The sequence below is a fragment of the Drosophila arizonae genome, chromosome 2 (assembly GCF_054131065.1).
Source record: "Drosophila arizonae isolate 15081-1271.41 chromosome 2, UAZ_ARI_1.0, whole genome shotgun sequence".
Taxonomy (NCBI): Eukaryota; Metazoa; Arthropoda; class Insecta; order Diptera; family Drosophilidae; genus Drosophila; species Drosophila arizonae.
Window position 1 is genome coordinate 25,453,960 of NC_142922.1, and position 19,545 is coordinate 25,473,504.

General features: G+C 39.5%; 1 protein-coding gene and 1 long non-coding RNA gene across 2 annotated transcripts; one reads left to right on the plus strand and one right to left on the minus strand.

Annotated features, from left to right (window-relative positions):
- Window positions 1-1,563: 1,563 nt before the first annotated feature.
- On the plus strand, window positions 1,564-4,398 carry LOC149270622 (uncharacterized). The gene is made up of 2 exons (XR_016270866.1): window positions 1,564-1,985; window positions 2,384-4,398. It is a non-coding gene; the product is annotated as an uncharacterized LOC149270622 (long non-coding RNA).
- Cyp6d5 (Cytochrome P450 6d5) lies at window positions 3,195-5,258 on the minus strand. Its single transcript, XM_018000823.2, has 5 exons — window positions 4,671-5,258; window positions 4,454-4,606; window positions 3,968-4,398; window positions 3,663-3,911; window positions 3,195-3,597 (listed from the first exon to the last, which is right to left on the minus strand). The coding sequence occupies exons 1-5, from the start codon at window positions 5,201-5,203 to the stop codon at window positions 3,437-3,439; spliced, it is 1,527 nt and encodes a 508-aa protein (XP_017856312.1). The 5' UTR covers window positions 5,204-5,258; the 3' UTR covers window positions 3,195-3,436.
- Window positions 5,259-19,545: the final 14,287 nt, after the last annotated feature.

A 19,545-nucleotide genomic window follows, 5' to 3' on the forward strand; every position in this document is an offset into this window, starting at 1 on the left:
CTTAAATGAATTATAAACTATTTGCAGCTGAGCAATCAGTCAACAAATACCTGACAGAATAGACAATTTAACCATAATTGTGTTAAGACATTCTACAAATACAAACCTGTTCTTGCATGCTGCTGACAAAATTATGCTTAAATTTTGCTTATCCATTAATTAATTGTCGTAGAGGTCGGCTGGATAACAGTGCAACAATCAACTTTTAATTAACACACAACTATGATATTTTATTGGCCCCTTCGCAGCTCTGACCTGTCCCGACATGCTCACTTGAGTTTTAATGCAATTGGATTAACTGTTGCTGCAGAAGTTAGTGCAAAGTTTTTCATTAGCTAGTGGGGAGCTGCTTATATTGCGTATACGACATGTATGGCGCACTGAACATAATTAACAGAAATTCGTCTAATTGGCTTGAGCTCGAATGTCCGTAAGTTTTAACTTTGGATTGGCTGCAGCAAGGCTGCCATTAAGCTCACCAATGACCTCATTGGCAGATAAAGACATGTGGCGCAAGTTTATGACAATCGATTGCGACACCTGTGCTGCGCTTCGCCCCGGCAGAGGCCAGCTAGTGGACTCCATTTCACTGCTTTTCCTTGTCTCACTCAGTGGGGCAACACTGCATAACTGCACAGTCAATCATGCATGTGATGTCGCCGCCAGGCAACAACTCTGGTTCCAGCCCCAGCTGCAGTCCCAGCTCTTCTGCCAGCCGCAGCCGCAGTGAGCGACTGCGTTGTCTACTGTCTGGAAATAAGCTCGTTAGTTGCTTGTATTGGCTTTGGCTGCGGCTTGGTGTGATGCGCCCCATCTGCCTCCCATTCCACATTGACTTCGACTTCGACTGCGACTGCGACTGCGACTACGACTGTTACCCCAGCTAGCTGGAACAGCAAAATATGTGCGCAGTGAATGTACTGATGTGCTTGAGCAGTTGCCTGCAGGCTGCTTGGGCGAACTGCATAAATGTCAGCTTGTTTCCAGTTATCGCACGCTTTTTTCTAGCTAGCGAAAAGGCAGCCAAGCGTATTTGACAAAGAGGACGCTATCGAATCGTTCGCTACTTTAAATCACAGAGTCTTTAAGCTTATTTCAATGTCAAACGAAGCAGACAGAGTTTGAGCCACATTAAGGTATTTTAAGTATATCAATATTGACACTGAGCAGGCTTAAATATATTTCAATTGTTGTCATTTCATCATTGAATAACTATTGAGACAACTATTGCTGCTCGCATAGCACTGATGCAGTCACTTGATGCAAACCCCAATCGACTTGATTATTTAAGGCGCTTTATACATTTCTACATTCGAAAAGGATATTAACAATTTGTACAAAATAGAAAAGTGATCCGAATATGCAATATATATTGAGCTTTACTAAAAGCGATGAATAAATTCATCACTAAATTTAAGACTATATGCCTAACTAATATAGAAATTAAATCTTTGCTTTTCATTCTATCAATAATCATGAATAATTATTTGTTACCTTCCCTACAATATGCTGCTCCAGTTGAGAGCACACATCGATAAGTGTAGATTTAATTCGTCTTGCAGAATCTAGCAGTTTTTTCTCCTTATGTCAGTTGGCATACACACACTTACATAGCCACACATACACAGCTAGTGACCGGTCCAAGCGGAGGCGACTCCTACAGCAGTCCCCTGGCCCCACTGCTTGCCGCTGTCATCAATCTTCCTTAATAGATGTTCACACAATTGAATTATTACATGTGTCCAAGTGGCTGGCAACTGACTGGGTGCTGCCTCTCGCATTCCCTCTGGTACCTTTGGCTGCTGGAGCCGCTCGAGCTGCTCGCACTTGACATAGCTCATATGCGTTGGCAACTGCCACAGGACGTGCCCCGCATCGCCTCCTGCAGCTGTCGGACTCACTGTTTGCATGTGTCGGACATTAATGTTGTTTGGAATGGAAACGGAACGAAAACAATTTCTGGATATTATGAGGTTCAGTTAGCAGTAAGTTGTCGCCACAGTCATTTAATATTTTCTTATGATTTTCAAACTGCAAATATTTGCTCTATGTGAGAGTGTCATTACATAATAGTCTCATATTTTGTATTGACTGCTTTAAGAATGACTATTATTTATAGTTTTATTTAGTAGAATATAAATCCAAGTATCTATTTAAAGTATTCAACAATATCATATTCATATTTGCGTTGCAGCTAAATATATTTACTAGTTACTCCGAGAGAAATGTATATACTACATAAAGTAACCTTTTAGCCTTTGTTCTGTAGATTGGCTCAAGGCTATTATGTTCCCTCTGTCAATTAGTTAAAAAATTAGTAATGCATTGCACTACATATATGTTAAGTACGCCTTTTGTTTAACAACTTATTCCCTGAATGCAGCAAGTTTTAATAAGATGAACGCGAGGTCAGAAACAATGCACGCTGCTCTGTGACTGACACACGCTGGCAGAGCAGACAGACGAGGCAGACGCCAGAAACTTTGAAGGCAATGGGATTAAAAGTTTGTCAACTTGTCAACGACTTGGGCAGCAGAACCAGTCCGAAACTCACTTTTGATCATGAAAGATTCGCTGAGGTAAAAAGTGACTACCTGACGTTGAAGCTTAATATAATGAAGAGAGTTGATTAATATTTAAGCTTAAGCATTAAAATAATAAATAACAGGTAAGCCAGTTGCAGTTGGGAGTGCCCCTAGCTGGTAAATATAAACACAGACATGTGTGAGCTTAGTCATTAAAAAGTGTAAACCAATAATAATATTGATTCGTATTCCACTCTGTACAATCCATCATCGCGATGCATCGACAGTACAATCACTTCTCTGTTGCATGCTAAGTGGCTCACACTTCAACCACAATTTAATCGCATTTCAATGCATTCGTGCACCTGTATAGGGAAACTGTGTACGCTTGGCGCTGATAGCCACGTTTTATGGCCACACATTATAGGTTATAGCTTCTGTATTACTTAACAGATTTTAATTAAATCCAAATCAAATTTTTAATGAGCTGCATATTTATTGAATGTGTGGCAATTTAGCTTTAATGGTAAACTCTTTCACATATTGGCTATATATTTTACATTTTTTGTTAAGTTTCTATATAAATATATATTAAATATAATGCAAAATGTTTAGCAATGTAGATTTCAATCTAGAACGAATCTTGATCCGATAATGTATAGAAACAAATTTTCTATTTTCTGAGATCGACGCATTTATTCAATTCGCTAAGTTTTGCTGGTTTGCCATCAAAACTTATTCTCAGGGCATAAGTAGGAGATAAGATAAACTGTAACCTTAGAACTGCATTTATATGTTATCAATGCATTTGCTCAAGTTCGATAAGTACACTGAGTTTTTTTTTTTTTTCATAATTATGGCACTCATATATATTTCAATAGTTTCGTAAGTCATTCACAGCTCTTTGATGCCTATTGCTTCTTAGATAGTCTCACAGGCACACCCCCTTTAGGGAGCAGAGGAACACCGTGAACTGTGAACTCAATTTCACGTTTCTCCTGGCTCTCTACTTTAAAGTTGGTAAGTATTTTCGTTAGTGCAATCTTCACATTCAGCTTGCCCATTCTAGCCGCTGAAATAAATAAATGCAAAATTAGAATCTTATCTATTCGAATCTTATCTTAATGCGCAGCTTACCTATGCACTGACGCGGTCCAACGCCGAAGGGCATGTAAGCGGCAGGTGTGTAGTTTCTGTGCTCCTCAGTGAAGCGTTCCGGCTGGTATCTGAGCGGATCCGGAAAGTATTCCTCGTCACGCTGCATGCCCAGCAGAGAGATGATTATTTCGGTGCCCTTCTTCAGCACCAGATTGCTGTTTGGCAGAGGATAGTCCTGGTTGCACATGCGATTGAGTATCGGCAGAGCGGGATACTTCCGAGTGGTCTCTGTAAAGCGGGCGAATTGATAATGATATCACATTAGATTTGTTCCAGCCACTTACCCATCACACAGAGCTCCAAGTACTTCATATCCTGTATGCTATCATAGTTAAGTTCTCCGTTGTGCTTAGCCAGTGTTTGGTTAATGTCGTCCAGCAGCTTGGCCAAAACATCCGGATTCTGTGCTAGCTCATATAATGTGAACGCAATAGTCGAGGCAGTCGTTTCATAGCCGGCTACAAAGAACAAAAACAACTGTGCCGCTACGTTGTCCTTGGAGAGCGTCTTCACACTATTCACGGTCGCCTCTGCCGACCAGATTCCGTCATCGTTGTTAACCTGGCCAGTGTTGCGCAGCTGTAAGAGCAGCTGCATCAAGTCGCGACGCTCCACATTGGTTTTCTCTCTCAGCATAATCGTGTGGTGCACCAGACTTTGCATGTCTCTCTGTCCCGGTGATCTCCAGCCCAGACGGACGAATAGTTTTTCCAGACTGTAATTCAATGGGATATTTATCAAGCATTCTATAATACAAATATTCGCTTTACCCTGGGTACAAAAAAAGGGTGGTTCCACGCAAAATGTTTTCCGCCTTGTTGTCGGTAACCTTTTTACTAATTCTGCGCAACTCGTTTTCGGGTTCCGTGAAGCTGTCGACATCCAAACCAAGTATAGTGGAGGCAATGATATCAATACCATAGCTGAAAGCAATAGGGGAATGAAGGATCTTCATGAAGCTAAGGTAATGGACAAACAGTTACTTACCATGCCATTAAATTCTTCATATCGATTTCAGATGCGCCTGACTGCTGAAGATTTTTATTTAAATGGGCCACCATTTTGTCGGCAACATCCTCAGATGTGCTGAACATGGCCTTCAGTTTGCCAGATGTGAAGGAAGGAGACATCTTTGTGCGCATTGTTCTCCAACTCTTGCCCTCCATTGAGAAGAGATTGGCCGATAAGGCATCATGCTTCTCGTCAACGTAAATGCCGCGATCATGGAAGCTGGCAAAGTCCTTGACGAGCATATCGTAGGCCAGCTGGGCATCACGCACCAGCAGGGCGGGTCTGAGGGTCAGATAGATGCCTATGAAAGGCTTTTTACTCGATAAGTACATATCGTAGATGGCCAGGCCGAAGGACCGCTTATTCCTGCGCACCGAGTCCAGAGCTCCAAAGGGTATGCTGCCCCGGTTGCAGGGAAAGCCCTTGCGCTCCCAGAAACTGAAGGTCCACTTGAGGTATGTGTACAGCAGTACACCAATAACACCTAACAAATATATTGCAGCACTCATTGTGATAGTGAAACGTACGCCAAGCAGTTTCAACTAAAACTGGCTCTGAAACGAACTGAGACTTTTATATAGCCTCATATGTACGAGTAGCGTCTTATCGTCGATGCTCGTAGCTCGTATCGCCCTTAGCAAACCCTTATCAGTATTTGCCGATGCTTAGATTCCCGAACGTATGATAATGAAATTGAAAAACAAAAATAAAAACAATGAACTTGAAAATGCTCATTGGGACTTGGCGAAAAAGTTCATTTAAAATAACTACGCATATATCCACATATATATAGGCATATATAGGTTATCATTAGTATGCCTGATACTCAGAAGACAGCAATTCATGTGATAGATGCCTGATCTTTCTCTATAAGGCAAACAAATTTGTTCTACAGTTTGATCGTAAGCATGACGGGACAAAATATACAGAATGCCAAAATCAGCATTAGGAAGCATAAATGTATTATTCGCTGATAACGGGCACGCTATAGAGCATGTTCGTTTATTATTCGCACGACCTAATCAATAATACAGCTTCGAACATGTTCGATCAGTCAAGTATGTTCTCTCTAACAGTAGATGATTTGGTGTAGGTCGCGTCAAATAAACAAAAATCTGTTTCTATAAATAAACAATAAATAAACATTTATATTTGCTAATTATTAGCAAGTTTAATACTCATGCGTGAAGTAATATTGGTTATATTGATTTTGTTTTATGGCAAATCGAAAAATATTTATATTCTAAACTGCTATTGATTGATCCCTTTATAAATCACTTATTGGTTATTCCGTCAGTCTAAATATAAAATTTACAAACACAATAAATGCTTAAACAGATAAATGTATATATATGTAGGCAATAAATAATACTTAAATAAATAAAACTACATATGTGGAAGTATTTGTTTAATGCCAAATAACATAAATATACATATTGCATAATTTTATTGGACAGTTTGCATAATTAAAAAATTTATAAAAATAATGCCTAAATAGTCTTAACACAAAAAAAAAAAAATAAATAAATAAATAAAAAAATTAAAAAAAAATAAAAAAAAAAAAATAAATAAATAATAATAACATCATACAATTTATTCAAATCTTAATGGCCTGGGCCTTTATTTCGATATTTAAAAAATTATATGATAGTAATGAAATTGCACAATATGAACTTAATTATGAATATAAAACTAGCTTAAGACCTTGGGCAGTTTTATTTTAACATACCTGCGTCCAAAAGTATTAAATAATCTTAGCTGCATAGACATTGACAGAGAAATAAAATAAAATAAAACAAAACAAAATTCGTAAAAGTATTATTCGCTTTAAATAAAACGATTATTAAGCATCCAAATCGATTTCTGCGTGCGCGTAGAGCACGCGTCATATCCTGTTCTACTTTCGAATTAAAATGAAATTTAAATGGAGCACGCCGCGTCGGTATTTAATATCAATAACGTAATAAATTGACGTAGCGGAGGCGCACGCAGATGCGAAGATGGAGTTGGCGCTATTGCTGGAGTGCTGGTAGCAGGTTCAAGTCCCATACATCAATTTGTGTGCTGAGAGCGAGATGTTGGAAATGCAAATGCGTTTGCAATAAACCATCAATGCCTGTGTGTATGTGTGTCTGTGTATGCACATGTGTATGAGGTAGCCAATAAATCAAAATATGAAACTCTAAAAGCTTTTTCAGGTATTAGCCACAAACTGCGCAAGCTAAACACATTTTGACGCTTTGAAAACCTTTTGAAGCCGTCTTTGTATCGCACCCGGCTCCTGCCCACCCATCAGCGGCCAGAATTCAGCACCCAGCACCCGGCACCCAGCGAAAAATGCGCTTAGTGCTTAGCAGACCAAGAGAAAATGCCGTTGGCAGACGAGCTGCGCTGAGTCCGCGACTCATTATAAATTTGCCAGTTTGCACGTTTCCGCTGCGCGCGCCAAAAAATGTCACAAAGTTTCAACTGGCTGCACACATACAATCGCAATCGCAAGCTCATGCAGATACACACATACATACGTACACATGGCCCGCCTAACCGTTGCGCGGTTATGTTAGGTGCGCCCTAACCGGAGCACAGGACTGGGCCTGGGCCTGGGCCTGGGCCTGTCTCGGTTAGCGTCTCTGTTTCTCCTTGGGCTAAATGTCAGCTTTTGTCTTGGCTCGCACGCCAAAAAGTATGCTGAAACAATGTCAAGCATAATTTGCATACAATTTTTGCTCTGTCCCGTGCACTGTGCTTCCCCGCTCGGCTGCTGTTGTTGTTGCTGCTGTTGTTGTTGGTTTCTGCTGTTTCTGTTCTGTTGCCTTTGCCGGTGGTCATTATGTTTGCCGGCCGTGTCAGGCACGCACAGACACTCACTCACGCTCGCTCAAAATGCTCTTTTGACACTAATTTAATTTACGTCACTTCATCTCTGTTGGACCAGCCCAGACGAGACCAGGCCACGCCAACCCCCCGCCTGCCCGGCCCGGCCGATAAAGTAAAGTAGGTTGCTTTAAATGTTTTGCAATTGTATTTGCCTTGCCACAGTACTAAGCGAACTGAAATCTCCCGCACCCAAAAGCCATACACAAAATACGATATCTAATTATACCACAAGACTGCAGAAAAAACGGAATCTCTTACAGTTTGAAAGCTGCAATCAAAAAGTTGGCCAGAGAGGTTAATGTTGACATCCACTAATCAAACTTCGATCAAAGCTATTTAATCTTAAATGTCTGATATTAAATTATAATCTTATGGTATTTTTTAGGTCTTATGCTTTTAATTCCATTTAAATGCAACTCCTGTACTTGCTCTTCTTTTAAGTTTGTTTACTCATTCTTTGTCCACTTTTGCTTTGCCTGGATTGCATTCCTTTGCATATCCGTTCAACCTTTTCGCAGTCGTCCCCTGGCTGGACCTCATTCCGCCGCATCTATTTCTCCATATCATGTCTCCCTTATTCATTCTATAGCAACGTCTTACTCACTTTCTCTGCCACCTTTTTCACAGCAGTCAGTTTCATGTTCTGAAACTCATTCTTAATCCTTGAAGTCAAACTGGATTTCACTTAAATTGTCAGCTGAATGAATTAGCTTTTTGTGTGACGCACAGCTTTATTGCAACATTTTATGAATTGCACAGCGAGTTCATAGTTTTAATTGCCTTTATATGTGAGCACATATAAAAATCAAAAGGGCATATGTAACTTTGTAGTCATTTGTCACACAAAGTGCAGCACTTAACAGCTGGCACATAAATTACCCGTTGCCGTTGAACATTTCAACGGAATATAACGGCATCACTTTTACAAATTAACACACCCGCTTGCCCGGCTAATTGTAATTAATAATACAGTGTGGCAGGCAGTGCACCTGACGATGCCACGCCCCTCAGCCAGCGCACACTCACACACATACACACACACACGCTCAAATCTCCCTCATCAAACGCATACCCATGCGCTGCAATTAATTAACGCAACATATTCAACTTGCAACATTTAACGATGATGACCACTTCCGCTCATTAACCAGTTGAAAAATTAACATGCGGTCATAATTTATGTATGAGCCGTTATATAAATAACAATATAGTAATAGGGGGCGTAACTGACGGGCAAACGGGAGATAACCCTAGCTCAACTCTAAATTGGATTACCATATACACTCACTTTATTTTACCATATACAAAGTTGCATGTAACGACATGAAGATGTCACAGAAGATGAAATATGCACACAGAGCAAACGTGGAAGCCATTTACATTTTACTTATTATATATTTTATCGTCATTATGCAAGTTTATTCGCACTTTGAGGACTTAGCACAAAGTCCTGGAGCTGGGATGCAGCGCTTGCAAATCTCAAGACTAACTGTAATTAGTCCAAGCCATGTTCATGATATGATAAATCCAGAGTCAACTTCAAAAGTAAAAATTTGACCTACCAAATGAAAACTTTCCTAGCAGGCTAAAAGAACTGCAGCCTCTGGATTTGTCCTTCAAGCCTCTTCCCAACTGGTCAAGTTGCATCGATCTCCTCGGTTTCAGCAGAGGACGATTGAAGACCCCACCCAATAAACCCTACTGCGGCTTTTCACTTTGATTGTCTTTTTTAATGCCACGTATATTATACTTGTCACTATATTTAATTATTGTACAAATGGACAGATTTTAAATACAGTTATGCAACAAAAAATAAGTATATTTTATTATATGTGTATATATATATATATATATAAAATATATATATATATATATATTTTTTTTTTTTTTTTTTTTTTTAGAAATTTGTAATAAAACTAATGAAATCTTAAATGTGCGAATGGCAATTAATAACTCAAATTTTATTCCTTGGACCACAATAAATGTCAAATCTTAGACATTCGTTTTAATATGATATCTCTAACTGATGAACAAGACTTTGCATTATACTTTGCATTTCCATTCTATTTTCTTGTACACGTTGGTCTTTGTTGAATGAAACCAGAGCTTATAAAACTAATATAATATAAAGAAAACACAAAAAGTCTTATATATACAAAGATATACTGCAAGAGTATACCATTTTAATAGAAATTTGTTTAGTTGGACTTTTGTCTGGTTGTGAATTTTCAATAATCAATTTGAGCTTCAGTCTTTTGGTATATGCATTGATTACCAATCAATCAGTCAGTCTATCCTTCAGCAAAAGCTTTTATGCAATTTATTGTCATTTACGACATAACAGGGCGAAAATCAACTTGTGACCTCTGCATTGTTTTAGGTGACAGAATTGTGGATAGTCATATGATTATATTTGCTTAAGATTTGCATATTCCCGTACCATAAAGCTTGCTTTCAAGTATTTTTCATTCAATTTGAAGTTCGAGCCAAACTCAACTCAATTTGAAAAATCTTTGTCCAAATTGTTCAGCCAATGGCCGCCAGCAAAGTAAACGAAAATTCAGTGAACAAAAAAAAAAAAATATAAAATAAAAAAAATTGGAATAAAAACAAAAGCAAAACTGCAAACACACGGACATGCACACACACATACACAAGTATGGCCGGAGCACGGCTTTAAGAGAGAGCAGACAGAAATAATAAAAGAAACGAGACAGCAACAGCAGGCGGAGAAAAACAAACAAGGATAGGGCTGAGGCAGTGAAGCACCAAGATCTGTTTGCATTATTGATGGCCTGGATTATCTTTGAGTGACAACTATATGTGCAAGGTATATATATATGTGTGTGTGTGTGTGTGTGCGTGCGTGTGTATATGCGAGCATGTTGTGCGCGTGTGTCTGTGTGTGGGAGTAGGAGAAGTGCAGCTTAAGCTTTCTCGTTGCTGCTGCAGCTGCCTCAAGAATATTTGCAATTTAATTAATTTAGAAGTGTTTGTTTTATCAAGTGTTGATTGTCTCACTTGTTTGTGGCAGTTACGAGCGTGCCATTTCAAAGGCTTTACTCGAGCATTAAGACAATGCCTGGCCCAAAATCGATAAGCCACGAATGGTCAAGTTGACGCTGCTGCTGGCTGCTCTAGCTACAGAGCAACTTGCAATCCACTTCACTCCGTTGCGCTACCAATTCCAATCACAGTCCCGGGCGAGTTGACCAAAGTCAGGCGGCGCCATGCGATGCTTTTTATCTTAATCTGCTGCAAATGGACATTAAATGCTATTTCTTTAGATTTATTCAAACAACAACTACAGCAAGAACAACTGCAACAATGTGGCGAGCAGCAACGGCAACAGCAGCAACAGCAACAGCAACAACAACCAACATAACGACAGATTGGCACGAGCGGGCAGCCAAGTGGCAATTTGTGGCTTTGCACGGCAAACCGACATCATCAGCGTTGGATAAAACAAAGGCCACACGGACAGTAAGCCAGCCAGCCAGCCGGGCGGACGGACAGACGGGCAGCCAGTCAGACAGGCAGGCAAAGACATCCAGACAGCCAGTCAGTGAGATGGAAACTGAAGGAGAGTGCGACTGGGAGTTTCGGGGGAGTTGTCGGCATTTGTCCCACGGGCATTGCATGTTTGAAGCAAATTTATTACAAGCAACAGCCCGCAGTCGCAGTTGTCTGGGCCATCAGCACTTGGCTCCGAGTGGCTCGGCTTGGCTTCGTACCCTTGGCCTGCTACGTGTCGCCTTGTATTGAGTGCGAATCTGTTACGTGCCAGTGTGGGCATGTGGGGGATGCGCCAGGGCCAGCGTCAGCGCCGTAGCTGACCCTAGGCCAACTATCGACAAGCATCTTGGACTTGGACTGTTGACTGTGCTGTCTCTGCTGACTATTTTGCCACTTATAAATTCCAGCAGTACATGGCCCAAACACTTGTTACATCAATTAGACGGCCACAGAGTGGCAAAATCTCTGTGTATGTGTATGTGTGTGTGTGTGCTTGTCTATGTCTGCCTTGGCCGGAATGTGAAAAGAGATTGTTGGTTTTGCCATCAAGGTGTCCAACTCGGCTGCAATGTCAAACGCGCTTAGCTGGGCGTGACAATGGCATCTGACTTTAATTATTAGTCCTCGGGCCAGGAGTCAAAGGTTAGTTGCTTGGTTAGTTGTGAATGCCAACGCTGGGACAGGCGATGCCACGAGACATGGCTCACAGCGATCCGAAATTTAGGGTGGACGCGCACTCTACGTGATTGGACATCCATGTTCCTCTAGGGAATCGCAGCATATTAAATATATTTATTGTCGAAAACAAAATAAACAACTTAACTTAAACACTTGTACGATTCCTTGTTTAAGTGGGAGTTGAAGCGAGCTAAAATCATTTAAAATAAATATATGTTGGTAACTGAATTAGCTACAGTTGCATTTTTTAATTAATGCCCAGAATTGGAGCTGCTGCATGTTCAGGCAGGAGCAGGACTGGATCGACTCGACTGCATTACATATGGCCAGTTACATAATTTTTATCAAAACATAACACCCCAGGGGATTCAGGTTAGGAAAAAACAAGTTGCACTTGCAAAATAATTGGATACGAGCAATTGAATTTGTGTGGCTCACACAAATAAAGGTAGCACATATGCTTAACTAACGCTATGAAGCCAAATTGGCTGTGGTTTAATTAAATCATTCTCGAGTTGAACTACAGCAGCTGAAACGCCAATGCTGTCTGCCTAGTAACATCTTTACATATACACAAAGAGAGAGAGCAAGTGAGAGAGAGAGAGAGAGAGCGAGTGGAATCTACCCAGCGAGAGTCAAATTGCATTTTGAGAGCACAACATAAAATCTGTGCATAATTAAAATTATTTTAGCCAAATTATTTTGTATTTCAATTTGCGCTTCTGCATGGGTTTGGGTAATTGCGCCACATCATTTTCTAATTTGAGTGATGCTGCAACAGGACTTTGGCCACTCAATGGTCACTTGATTGCGATGTCATTAATAATTCGCATTTCTGTGGGCAGCAATATAAATGCCTGTGTGTAACTAAACAATGGCACTACAATGCTGTGGCATTTCGCTTCTACTCGTCCATGATTAATAATTATTTATGTCTGGCAAATATGTAAAAATTAACATACAAAATTATAATTGCGCTTGAATGAGTGAAAATATGCAAAACCAATTCTTAATATAAGTAAAATCATATTAAATTATTACAAATCAATAATGGCAATTAAAATTAATAATATCAAATTCATAAACGATTAAAAATACACAGCTTATATTTTTTTATATTGTGGCAAACCCAAATACAATGAAATGTACTTTGAATACCCTTTGATACTTAACGTCTGTCTCTTTGTCTTTATAGATCTACTTATACCTATATACTTATCTTTAAACATTATTTTAATTTTCATTATTTTATTTTATTATTATTATTTTTTAATATTCGATAAATAAGTTTTACAGAGTATGTGCCAGTCGTGCATTTCATAAAGATCTCCTGTTTCGCCATGCGTTTGTTTATGCACTCGGGACACGCCTCGCTCGCTCGCTTTGACCAAAGTTCAATGGGCATGGCCAATCAAAGCGAAAGCAATATAAATAAATGTAGTTTCTAATTAACTAATTTCAAATTTATTTTCACGTGCCCAGTTAAGCCGTTTACTGCAATTACAAAACTCAATTGCCAAATAACAATAACTAACCAGCCGGATAAATTATGCTAAACCAAAACTGTAAAGTTTTTTTTTTTTTCAATGCAACTTAAAATGATTTATTAATATACAACATTTATAATAGCCAAATGCTAATTTCCCTTCAAACTATCGATTTTATAGATGAACGTTTATCTCTTATGATAAAAATTGGCTTCAGCCTTAACCCACAAAATGGGATAATTTCTAAGGAACTTATTGAAAATTTATTAATCCAGAACTTATATATCTCCTTAAATGCATTTAGAATTTAATTCGCTATACAATATAATAGCTATCGGTATATCACCTTGCGGCTGTGAAATAATGCCAGCTTTATATCGCTCTATATCTCAACAATGCAGTCAATTGTATTAGCAGGCTTTGAACCATTATTAATATTGGACGTAGGCAACATCTATCTATTGTAATCTCCTGCAAAGCCAAGTATTCAATTTAACTGTCATTGCACCTGCTAATTGAGTTGGATCCACAATGCACCCCAAGCCCAGCCCCTTTGTGTATTATGCAGCTGAAGAGCAAGCTGCTTAAGCATATATGAGAAATGTATCAATTCGTGTGGTTATTCCAATAAATTTATGATTATCCATTCACAATAATTGTGCTGTTATCCTATTTGCAAAAACTAAGAGCCATTATACTTTGATAGTAGACTGTGAGTGAAGACAAAGCGCGTTTCCATATCTTCGCTTAACAATGCAGTGAATTTAATTATATACCGCTAATTTGCCATTGCAATTTAAAGCTAGTTGGCTGCATGCATACATTGTGTGGACGCATTCACATCAGTCGCTGATCTTTTCAATTAACGCCACAAAGTCGCACGGATCAATTTGCCATGCCACAAATTCAATTTGCTGTCGTTGCGTCTCCTTTGAAGTTAAACTGAACTGAAAATTGAGCAGTCTGACCCACAATGTATCGCCAGCGCTTCTTCCCCTCCCCACTCGGCCGCCTTTGTTGACTGTCCAGCTGCAGCTCTGACTCGGACTCTGAATCGGGATTTACTCGAACCCAGCTTTCTGATTGTGGGGTGCGCCAGCTTCCAGCAAATGAATATTTAAGTCCAATGTATGCAAATGCGTTGCACGCTCTACTTTAACCAAATGCAGACTATATTGTCGAGGAATACTTTGTGGCAGTGGTAGCTAAAAAAACACGGAGCTTTCTATGGCTAGACAACCCTTGCAAATATACAATTATCTTATATTGTATATTAGTTTATAGATAATTTTTGATCATTCTTGTTAATGGATTCTCTAAAATATTATTTTAGTGTTCAATTTAAATTCTTGATCTAACGATTAATTTGATTAGAGATATAAATAGATATATTATTTAAACTATTTATTTAAACTAAAATATAAATATTAATTTATTATTATTTATTTATTTTCTTCGAGACACAAATATTGTATTATATTTTATTTAAATTCAAACAAAATTAATATATAATTTAAATATTAAATATGTATAAATTTATTATTTTGCTTATTTACTATGAGTATTTAAATTCAAATCAAATTAAACCTTTATCTTGATTTAAATTTTAAATTAATTTAATTTAATTTAATTGAAACCAAATTAAATTATTATATTTAATATTAATTTATTAGTATTTTACATCTATTATTATTTATTTATTTTCTTCGAGATACAAATAGATAGCAAAATTATTTAAATGTAAATCAAATTAATCTATAAATTTAATATTACATATATATACATTTATTATTTTGCTTATTTACTATGTATAATTATTTAAATTTAAATAAAATTAAACTTAAATTTTAATTTTAAATAGTATATCGATGGCCTAAAGTCACTCAGGCATTTTATGATAAAAATTGAAATACCTTCGATTCGAATGTTGCATGCTGCGAGCGTTGCGAGCGCTGGGAGCAAGTTTGGGCAAGCAACAAATAAACAAATTGCGCGGCGCAAGAAAGTGTAATAAATAAACTCAACTGCCAAAAACTGCACAAATAGCTGTCATTAGGGGAACAAAAAGCGGAGTGGGTCTGATAGAGAGCAGGTGCGGCATAATTGCCCAACATTTTGTCCGTTAACCTAAGAAAATTGCCAAAGCAGAAAAACGAGCGCACGCATACACACACAAAACACACACATACACAGACATATGAGAGAGGCATAACGAGGAAGCACGAGGAGCCGGCAATAAGCACAACAAGCTTAGCAGCTTAAAATAATTTATTATGCTTAAAGTAAGTAAATGGCTAAATGCCGGCATATGGCAGGTCAGCAATCGAGCAGAACGCGCACCGCATCGCATCGCATCGCACCACCAACCGCCAGGAGGAGCACCATCTGCGCGCTCGCTCATATGTGCGACGTCGCCTGCCACTGCTGGCACGCACGGAAGTCAAGTAATGTTAATATCTGGTCAACTGGAAAAACAAAGTAAATTAATTGTAGGTTCAAAGAACGCCAAGCAGCGCAGCCTTGTCCCGTGCTAAGCTTGGCCGGGCTGGGCTGTCGGCCATTGCTGATTATCGAGTCCGACGCGGTCACTGAAGACTTCCTGCTTGGCTTGAATGCCTAACAGTCTGCTGGCAGCCCGCCTGCCCTGCACCCCCCTGGAACCTAAACAGTCTTTTGGCCAGCTAAACAGCTAGGCTAGCTGGATTGTAGGCATGTATGAGTGTCTCTGTGTATGTGTGTGTGTGTGTGTGTGTCTTGGTATTAGATTTTTCAGCAAAGTGCAGCCAAGCGAAACCAATTTCCCATACATTGTAAGCAGGCCAGGACATCACTTGTAAATCTGTGTGAGTGTGTTTGTGTGTGTGTAAGTGTGCGCGTGTTTCCTGTTGCAGCTGCCTTGTTGGGTTGACAAAGCGCGTGTTGACGCGCGCGTCAAACTTGCACTGCCTGCCGGAAGTGCTGCGAACAATGTGCGCTCCACTTGGCCAACCAGCACGGCTTCGGAACGCTGCATGGCAAACGCGCGGCGCACTGACACGTAATATATCAATGCGCTTCGCTGGATCAGCGACGAACCACTGGCTCGCCAGCTGAAATATGACTTAATTGCGAAAGGCGGCCGGCTGCTTTGAGCGCATGATTATGTAAATAGTAGTCGGGGCAGGAGACGTAAGCATTAAGCCCTAATATTTATTTACTTAGGTCAAATGCCGGTCAAAAGCACTCTCCCATACACATGCCAAGGTATTAACAGTGTGCATACAAGATGGGTCAATAGATTTGCCCTAATCCACGGGGTCAATGCCGCATTTCAGTTCAGTTTGTAATCACTTTCATTCACGGTACTACGTAGGAAGTTATTAAGTTAGTTAATAAATGTAATCTAAACAGTTTAAATACAAATTATGTTCAAGTCTTAAACTTCATAAATGTAATAAATTCTATTGCAATATAAATTAGATAGTCATAATAAAGGCTATATAGAAGTATATATTTTTATGCGACTCATAATATTTTTAATAAATATTTAAGTTAATTTTAAATATATATAAATATATTTTTTTTATTAATAAAAAAAATGTTTCTTTATTTTATTTCTTTTTTTTTTTTTTTAATTTTTATATATTTAATTAATTAATTTAAACTTTATATAATATAAATATATTTTATATTAATATTTTAAAATATTTTGGCTTTGGTTGCATGTAAGGGCCATGATATTTCGACTTTTACTGTGCAAGCTTTTCATTTCCCATTGAACTTCAATGGCGATTGAAATTTTCAGTGTTTGCAAACGCCCTAGGGCAGGGCAGCAGCTCGTGACATGTGTCTCTATGTGTAAGTGTGTAGGTATATGTGTGCATAGCCCCCCACAAGATCCAAAAAATAAAATCATTTGTTGACAATTTGTTTAGCTGCTGTTGCCACTACAATGTTCCTTCCGCTGACCCCGCCAACTGCTGTCGCTGCCGTCGCCTTGCAAGTTGTTTTCCGAAATTATTTGGTATGCAAAACACTTTCGGCAAATATTGATTTTGGAAATTTGTACAAAAAAAGAAGCAGAAGAAAAGCAGAAAAAAAAAGAAAACAAAACGACAGCGTCTACGCGACATTGTAGCAGCATTAGGCGACGACAGCGACAGGCCAAGAGGCCAAGAGGCACTAAAATCCCGTAGCATACTTTTTGGGGCGCTCTATCGCTGTAACGCGATGCCCGGGTGCAGCGACATCAAGAGTCTTGCACACTGACGTCATAAAGGCTGCCTTGCAACTGCATTGGTATGCACGGACCTCATCTGCAATGTCTTTGCCGTCGCCGTGCCGCGCCCGGCACGTGATGTGTGCCACATGCCGACGCCGAACGTGGATAGTCGAGGTTGGCTCCACGTTGTTGGCTGTGCCACACTTTAAATTAGCTTTAAAAATGTCCGAAAAAAGAAGCAGTATAATAATTTGTGCGGGATATAGCTGAGCTTTCTATGGCTGCGCCGTATTTAATTAGCTCTATGCCAGGCGCAGCAAGTGCAACAACCCGAAAATTCGCATGCATAACAGCGGCATCTAACGACTGAGTGAATGCAATGAATGCGCCAGCTGAATCGACCGCGACCGCAGCGCTCTCCTAGTTTAGGTTGGCGCAGTCAAAGTCATAGTCAAAGCGCTCATAGACAGTTGAGTACACGCCGTGTCTGTAAATGTAAAGTTTTTCGATTTAAGTTCATAATTAAAGCGCAAGCAGGCCGCAGTCAGGCCGCAGCCAGGCGGCGCGGGTGCAAAGTTAAATTGGGTTTAAATTTTGCATGCACTCGCATTAATTTGCTTAGCCAGGCGGCGAAGGTCACAGGCTAAAGGCGCCTTCAGCCCAAACACTGAAGGCCAAATGCCATACACACGCACACAAGCACACACATGCATACACACATGCACACACACATGCACACACATGCAGCCACGCATGTCGCGCGCCATCTGCAGCTTGGCTTGGCGCGTGTTTAAGGCAATAATTTGGGCAATTTTTGGCACAGCAACGAACCGTAACTAACCTGGCAAGTCGAGCCGTCGACTCGTGGATGACATTTATTAAATAACTTGACGGCATTTTCAATATTTAAGCCGCACTAATGCGCCTAAAGTTAGGCACCCAACTGTCAGCGAATTTCGGCGACGGCGATGGCAACGGCGGCGGCTCTCAACAAATACCAGCGAGCACTTTCGCCAAAAGTTTCTGCACAGTTTTTCGAGTTGTCGGATTGTTTGCGACTGGCTTAAATTGTACTTGCGCCGGACCGAAGATGGCAACGTTGATGACGTTGTCGACAGCGACGCTGACATTTTGCGGAAGTAAAAAATTCTCGAGGCTTGCATTTTATGAATGCAAAAGGGGTATACGACTTGCGTTGCCCTATGCAACACACCCTGTGCATTGTTTGAAAGCCATGAAATCTACTTCAGCCTGTTAATAATTTGATTTACTTATTTTTATAAAATAAATTAGCATTTTTAAGTTTTATTTAAATAACTATAATCTCCGATTAAAATTATCATATTTTTTAAAATAACATTTGTCCATTGTCGAATATCCTAAATCAAGGATAATTGAGAGTCGAGCAGCTGCACTTATCCCCTTCTTTTTTGCCAATTAGGAAAAGTTTTACGCAGCTGAAAATGAAAATGGAAGCAGAATAAGCGCCAAAAATTTGCATTAGTTTTGCAAAGTGCGGCACATACATAGTTTCCAGCAGCCTTAAAAAGTTTATTTTCAAGTAATTATGTAGTTCATTATGCTGGCCAGAGCCAAGTGGATTTAAATCTAGCTAGATAAAATAATATATCTACCGAAAATATGCTGTGGTCAATCAAAGCATTTTTGGCTACTTTCAATGGCATTTCGACAGACCGTAAACAGATCTTATGCATATGTGATTATTGCAATTGCCACAAAGCAACCAATTTGCTGCGGCTTTGAAATTTAATTTCTTGCCCCACGCAGATGCCATTTCTTCATTAATTGGCTTACACACGCGTGCCTGCGTCGTGATTTACGTAATGATAGATATACGGCCGGATAAAAATGTGAACATGCCCGCTTACAGCATTCTTGAGGTTTTTCTGTGGCATTTGCCAAATGCATTCCAGCATCAATTTGCATAGCTTTGCAGAGGCGAAGGCAAAGGCAAAGGCAAAGGTTGCTTTAGTGGCTGCATAAAATGCTATTGTGCATTAAAGTCAAATCAAAGTGAGCTGCAGCAAGCAAATATTAGCCGCATTACTCGCCAGCTGTTTGCTTTTGAGAC